This window comes from Cyclopterus lumpus, chromosome 20 (genome assembly GCF_009769545.1).
Source record: "Cyclopterus lumpus isolate fCycLum1 chromosome 20, fCycLum1.pri, whole genome shotgun sequence".
NCBI lineage: Eukaryota > Metazoa > Chordata > Actinopteri > Perciformes > Cyclopteridae > Cyclopterus > Cyclopterus lumpus.
The window spans coordinates 201812-210000 of record NC_046985.1 but is presented as its reverse complement, the minus strand read 5'-3'; the positions used below and the strand labels follow the sequence as shown (position 1 = coordinate 210000).

General features: G+C 42.2%; 1 protein-coding gene across 1 annotated transcript in view; it reads left to right on the top strand.

Annotated features, from left to right (window-relative positions):
- LOC117749413 overlaps positions 1-583 on the top strand; it is a 1453-nt gene extending 870 nt beyond the window's left edge. The window contains exon 2 of the mRNA XM_034559938.1: positions 1-583. This exon is cut by the window's left edge and continues 434 nt beyond it. Within this exon, the coding sequence (XP_034415829.1) occupies positions 1-275 (275 nt within the window). The 3' untranslated portion in view covers positions 276-583.
- Positions 584-8189: the final 7606 nt, after the last annotated feature.

Genomic DNA, 8189 nt, shown 5'->3' with positions numbered 1-8189 from the left:
TGATGATCACCAGGAAATACTTTGTGATCACCAGGAAATACTTTGTGATCAGGAAGAAATACTTTGTGATCACCAGGAAATACTTTGTGATTATGAGGAAATACTTTGTGATCACCAGGAAATACTTTGTGATCACCAGGAAATACTTTGTGATTATGAGGAAATACTTTGTGATCACCAGGAAATACTTTGTGATGACCAGGAAATACTTTGTGATCACCAGGAAATACTTTGTGATTATGAGGAAATACTTTCTTATTACGAGAGAACTGTGAGCTCACAGGATTATTGATTATGATGAAAAAGAAGCAGTGGAATAGTTCTTTAAATTATTGAATACGACTAATCAGAATAAAACCTTGAATTGATGACACCTGAAATAAACATCATCTGTGTTGCTCATTCGTGTTTTCACTAAACAACTTATGGACCGACATTAAGGACCATAAGTAATTATGGACCAGCATTATGGACATTATGGACCATAAGTAATTATGGACCAGCATTATAGACATTAAGGACCATAAGTAATTATGGACCAACATTATAGACATTAAGGACCATAAGTAATTATGGACCAGCATTATGGACATTATGGACCATAAGTAATTATGGACCAACATTATGGACATTATGGACCATAAGTAATTATGGACCAACATTATGGACCATAAGTAAGTATGGACCAACATTATGGACATTATGGATCATAAGTAATTATGGACCAGCATTATGGACATTATGGACCATAAGTAATTATGGACCAACATTATGGACATTATGGACCATAAGTAATTATGGACCAACATTATGGACCATAAGTAAGTATGGACCAACATTATGGACATTATGGACCATAAGTAATTATGGACCAACATTATGGACATTATGGACCATAAGTAAGTATGGACCAACATTATGGATCATAAGTAATTATGGACCAACATTATGGACATTATGGACCATAAGTAATTATGGACCAGCATTATGGACATTATGGACCATAAGTAATTATGGACCAGCATTATAGACATTAAGGACCATAAGTAATTATGGACCAGCATTATAGATATTAAGGACCATAAGTAATTATGGACCAACATTATGGACCATAAGTAATTATGGACCAACATTATGGACATTATGGACCATAAGTAATTATGGACCAGCATTATAGACATTAAGGACCATAAGTAATTATGGACCAGCATTATAGACATTAAGGACCATAAGTAATTATGGACCAACATTATAGACATTATGGACCATAAGTAATTATGGACCAGCATTATAGACATTAAGGACCATAAGTAATTATGGACCAACATTATGGACCATAAGTAAGTATGGACCAACATTATGGACCATAAGTAATTATGGACCGACATTATGGACATTATGGACCATAAGTAATTATGGACCAGCATTATAGACATTATGGACCATAAGTAATTATGGACCAGCATTATAGACATTATGGACCATAAGTAATTATGGACCAACATTAGGGACCATAAGTAATTATGGACATTATGGACCATAAGTAATTATGGACCAGCATTATAGACATTATGGACCATAAGTAATTATGGACCAGCATTATAGACATTATGGACCATAAGTAATTATGGACCAACATTAAGGACCATAAGTAATTATGGACATTATGGACCATAAGTCATTATGGACATTATGGACCATACGTAATTATGTACCAGCATTATGGACATTATGGACCATAAGTAATTATGGACATTATGGACCATAAGTAATTATGGACCAGCATTATGGACATTATGGACCATAAGTAATTATGGACCAGCATTATGGACATTATGGACCATAAGTAATTATGGACCAGCATTATAGACATTAAGGACCATAAGTAATTATGGACCAGCATTATAGACATTATGGACCATAAGTAATTATGGACCAGCATTATAGACATTAAGGACCATAAGTAATTATGGACCAGCATTATAGACATTATGGACCATAAGTAATTATGGACATTATGGACCATAAGTAATTATGGACATTATGGACCATAAGTAATTATGGACCAGCATTATAGACATTATGGACCATAAGTAATTATGGACATTATGGACCATAAGCAATTATGGATCAACATTATAGACATTAAGGACCATAAGCAATTATGGACATTATGGACCATAAGCAATTATAGACATTATGGACCATAAGTAATTATGGACCAGCATTATAGACATTATGGACCATAAGTAATTATGGACCAGCATTATAGACATTATGGACCATAAGCAATTATGGACCAACATTATGGACCATAAGTAATTATGGACCAACATTATAGACATTATGGACCATAAGCAATTATGGACATTATGGACCATAAGCAATTATGGACATTATGGACCATAAGTCATTATGGACATTATGGACCATAAGGAACGTTAATTACTTATGGTCCAGAGCTCTGGAAAGAGTTCGTAAGTAGACCTTCAGTTGAGATTAATTTGTTCTCACACACACACACACACACACACACACATACACACACACACACATACACACACATATATACACATATACATACACACACACACAGTCCCCATGGTCGGTCCCCTTCAGGTGATGGTTTCTGTGGTCCTGTTTGCTCCTCAGCAGTCAGACCATGCTGGTTGGTGGAGTGTGTGTGTGTGTGTGTTCAGGCTGTTAATAGTGTACATAGGAGGAAGCAGGAAGAAGAATATTTATTCCTTCAATTGTTTTCTGTTTCGATGTTGTTGTCGTTGTTCTTGTGAAGCACACAGAGAGACAATCATGTCGGAAGATTTTAATATTCCACCATCAGAACCAGTTAGACCAGGAAACGACCTAACCCTGCTGATGTATGGCTCTGAATGTGTGTAACCCTGGTTATATATGGCTCTGAATGTGTGTAACCCTGCTGATGTATGGCTCTGAATGTGTGTAACCCTGGTTATATATGGCTCTGAGTCAGTGTAACCCTGGTTATATATGGCTCTGAGTCAGTGTAACCCTGGTTATATATGGCTCTGAGTCGGTGTAACCCTGGTTATATATGGCTCTGAGTCGGTGTAACCCTGGTTATATATGGCTCTGAGTCAGTGTAACCCTGGTTATATATGGCTCTGAGTCAGTGTAACCCTGGTTATATATGGCTCTGAGTCAGTGTAACCCTGGTTATATATGGCTCTGAGTCAGTGTAACCCTGGTTATATATGGCTCTGAGTCAGTGTAACCCTGGTTATATATGGCTCTGAGTCGGTGTGACTCTGGTTATATATGGCTCTGAGTCAGTGTAACCCTGGTTATATATGGCTCTGAGTCAGTGTAACCCTGGTTATATATGACTCTGAGTCAGTGTAACCCTGGTTATATATGGCTCTGAGTCAGTGTAACCCTGGTTATATATGACTCTGAGTCGGTGTGACTCTGGTTATATATGGCTCTGAGTCAGTGTAACCCTGGTTATATATGGCTCTGAGTCAGTGTAACCCTGGTTATATATGACTCTGAGTCAGTGTAACCCTGGTTATATATGACTCTGAGTCAGTGTAACCCTGGTTATATATGGCTCTGAGTCAGTGTAACCCTGGTTATATATGACTCTGAGTCGGTGTGACTCTGGTTATATATGGCTCTGAGTCAGTGTAACCCTGGTTATATATGGCTCTGAGTCAGTGTAACCCTGGTTATATATGACTCTGAGTCAGTGTAACCCTGGTTATATATGGCTCTGAGTCAGTGTAACCCTGGTTATATATGGCTCTGAGTCAGTGTAACCCTGGTTCAATATGGCTCTGGTGCAGACAAGAACATTATTGTAATGAAAGCTTTTATTTATGTTGTATGATTCCAAAATACTGCAAATAAAAATCTGTTTGTCACCTCACTGTGTGTGTGTGTGTGTGTGTGTGCGTGTGTGTGTGTGTGTGTGTGTGTGTGTCTTGTTTACAAGGGTTGACATTGATTATTATTTAATCGATTAAAGGAGGCTACAATTCTTCAAAAACATTTGTTAGATGCTATTATTACAGTATGTTTTATTTATAATTATTCTACTATTCAACTAGGCTTTATATATATGTATATATATATACATATATATATTTATATTCATACATATATATATATATATGTGTATATATATATGTAGCCTAGTATATATTAGATATATAAAAGTAAACATGAGATAATCCGCTATTTGCATTTTTATACATCACATTTCAGAAGACTTGAAACAATAAATAATTAAATAATAAAGGAAGTTTCATTTTAGATCTGTTAGTTGCATCTGTGACCGCTAGGGGGCAGTGGGAACCCGCCTGAGAGCTCGTCCTGCAGGAAACCGGTGATAGGAAGAAGAAGTAGTAAAAGAAGAAGAACAAGTGAAAGCGTTTAGGTTTCTAGGTGTGTGGTTCCATGATAAGTTGACATGGAAAGAGCAGATTCAGAGGATAGTTATGAAATGTAAACATATTTTAAATGTGATGAGGTGTCTTACAGGGTCAGGATGGGGAGCCAGCAGGCCGGCAATGAAAAATATTTCTGTCACCGATGAAATCAGTTTTCGATTATGGCTGCGTGGTATTGGGATCAGAAAGCTGGAGGTGGTGCAATCCCAAGCTCTGAGACTCTGTGCTGGTGCTTTGAGGTGGAGGTGGGGGAGATGCTGCTGCAGTTGAGCTACTGGGTCAATCTGCAAGAACATTCTGGAGACAAGCATCCGACCACAGAGGTGCTCCGGCCATGTTGGGAAAGTGAAGAGCCAAACAGGACTGCTTTGTGTGGAGCGGTGGAACACTAGCAGGTGATGTGACTTTGACTCAAATCACCTTCACTTCTACAGTACCGCTATCGGCAACACCACCTGGCTACTTCCCTCAGTGTCGGTTGATCATTATTTTCTTATTTTGAACAAAATCCAAGGACTTAATATTGCAGGAGTGGTGGAGGATAGGCTACAGACAACATGTCAATCATTTGTCCCGGCATACTCATGGATCTAAGGATCCTAATGCAGGTAGAACTGGATTCACTGTCACCATTCCATCCTTTCAGTAGGAGGTCAAACGAAGATCATCAGACCTCTGTCGGTGTATACAGTTGAGGCATTGGCCATTTTAACAGCACTGCAGTGGGTGGAGGAGGTTCAGGTCAGGAAAGTCATCATTTGTTCAGATTCCAGTTCAGTATTATTATCATTACAATCATTTACATCAAATAGCAGGCAGGATTTAGTCAATGAAATGTACGAAACACTGTTCCGACTTAGTCATTTGGGCATTCTGGTATCGTTCATGTGGGTGCCGGCACATAGAGGGGTGAAGGGAAATGAAGCAGCAGACACGTTAGCGAAGCATTGGACTGTGAGAACAAAACAGACATTTTATTCAGCAAAACAGAAACTAAATCAATAATCAAAATAAACATTATACAGGAGTGGCAGCACAGTTGGGTAGTCGGAGGCACAGGAAGACGTCTGTACACTATCATGCAGCCCGCACTTGGAAACACTTTTAATAGACTGCAAACCATTTTATTCTCCGCGGGAGTTTTCCTCCTTCATTCTGGTCGGTGTTTACATCCCACCTCAGTTCTGTGTGAGTGAGGCCCTCCAACCTGGCTCAGCAGATCACCAACATGGAGCACAAACACCCAGACTCCCTGCTCATTGTTCAACAGAGCAAACCTCAACAAAGAACTGCCTGAATACAGACAGCACATTAAGTGTGGCACCAGGGACACAAACACACTGGACCACTGCTACACGGTGCTACAGGACGCATACCGCTCAGTCCCCCGTCCAGCTTTGGGACTCTCTGACCATTGTCTGGTTCATCTTCTCCCGTCCTACAGGCAGAAACTAAAACCTGCAAAGCCTGTGGTGAAGACGGCGAGGAGATGGACCAATGAGGCCAAGCTGGAGCTACAGTCCTGCTTGGCCTCCACTGATTGGAGTGTTTTTGAGGCTGCTGCTATAGACCTGGATGAGCTCACTGACACTGTGACATCATATAATAGTTTTTTTTGTGTGTGCCGACTAAAACCTTCTGCACATACAATAACAATAAACCCTGGTTCACTTAAAGACTCAGGCAGCTCCATCTGCCTAAAGAGGAGTCCTACAGAGGTGGGGACAGGACTCTGTACAACCACAAACACCCTGACGAGGGAGATCAAGGAAGAAGAGCTACACTGGAAAACTGGAAAAAAGTTCTTCAGCCAACGACCCCTCGTCAGTTTGGAGAGGCCTGGAATTACTCACGAACTCCAGGAGACCACCCCCCCCCACACTGAGCGCAATCACCGACTGGCTGACGACCTGATGTCTTCTACTGCAGGTTTGATAAGCCCCCCCCCCCCCCCCCCCCCCCCCCCCCAACTTCCCCATCATCAAACAACCACCTACACTCTCTGCCTCCTTCTCACCTCTCCCAAACAACCCCCCTCCAGCACTGAGGATCTGCGAAGAGGATGTGAGTCGGCTCTTTCACAGACAGAAGATCAGGAAGGCTCTGTGTCCCCCTCCTGACTGAAAGTCTGTGCCGACCAGCTGGCCCCCATCTTCACCAGGATCTTCAACCGATCACTGGAGATGTGTGAAGTCCCATCATGCTTCAGGCCCTCCATGATCATCCCGGTCCCCAAGAAATCCTCCATCACTGGGCTGAATGACTACAGGCCTGACGTCTGTGGTCATGAAATCCTTTGAGAGACTGGTGTTGACCCACCTGAAGGACATCGCAGGGCTCCTGCTGGACCCCCTGCAGTTTGCCTACAGGGCAAACAGGTCGGTGGATGATGCAGTCAACATGGGACTGCACCATGTGCTGCAACACCTCGACTCCCCAGGGACATATGAGGGTCCTGTTTGTGGACTTCAGCTCAGCGTTCAACACCATCATCCCGGAGGTACATAAACTCTCCCAGCTCAGCGTGCCCGCATCCACCTGTCAGTGGATCACCAACTTCCTGACAGACAGGACGCAGCAGGTGAGGCTGGGAAAAATCACATCCAGCACCCGATCTATCAGCACTGGCGCCCCCCAGGGATCTGTGCTCTCCCCACTGCTCTTCTCCCTCTACACCAACGACTGCACCTCAGGGGACCCGTCTGTTAAACTCCTGAAGGTCTCAGACGACACAACGGTCATCGGCCTCATCAGGACCGGTGATGAGTCTGCGTACAGACGGGAGGTTGAACAGCTGGTCCTCTGTGTGGTCAGAACAACCTGGAGCTGATCCTCTTCTACTCCATCATCCAGTCTGTTCTCTGTTCTTCCATCACTGTGTGGTTTGGATCGGCCACCAACAGGACCGAGACAGACTACGGATAGTCAGGTCTGAAGAGAGAACTATTGGTTCCAGCCTGCCCTCCATCCTGGACTTGTACACCTCCAGAGTCAGTAAGCGGGCTGGTAAGATCACTACAGACCTTCACACCCTGGACACAAGCTGTTCCAACTCCTCCCCTCTGGGGGGCGCTACAGAGCACTCTACGCCCAAACCACCAGACACAGTAACAGCTTCTTCCTTCTGGCCGTCACTTTGTTGAACAATTAATCACCTCCATCTGCACTATTACCACCTTTCTGCACTACATCCACATTTCACTGTTGTTGTTGTTTATATTGTACATACATGTTGATATTGTTGTCTTTAATGTCTTTTTTATATTTATCCTGTCACTTGTAATATAATTTAAATATGTTGTACGATGAGAGCGTCCATGTAACCGGAGTTAAATTCCATGTATGTGCACACGTACATGGCCAATGAAGCTGGATAACCAGAGGAAACACTGCAGAAGAACATGTGTCCCCAGACTGAATACAACCATGCAATTAATAAATAAACACCCAACAGGATTATGTGAACACTGCAATATGCCGGAAACAGTGGAGCATATCATTGCCAGCAGTTCATAGTGGAGAGAGGCAGGCTGAAGAGGAAGATGGCAGTGGAGGAAATACAGTTAAAGGAGGCATTAACTTTGGGGGCAGGAAAGGAAACCGGGTTGAGTGGAAGGATATAGGTGTTCATTATTATTATTATTGTATTGTTTTCTCTTGAATTTCTTTTCATTTTGGTCCAGACCCCAGTCCAGTAGGTGGCGGTAATGCACCTTTTGTTGGATGCCATCCGCCATAAAACCCGAAAAAGAAGAAGAA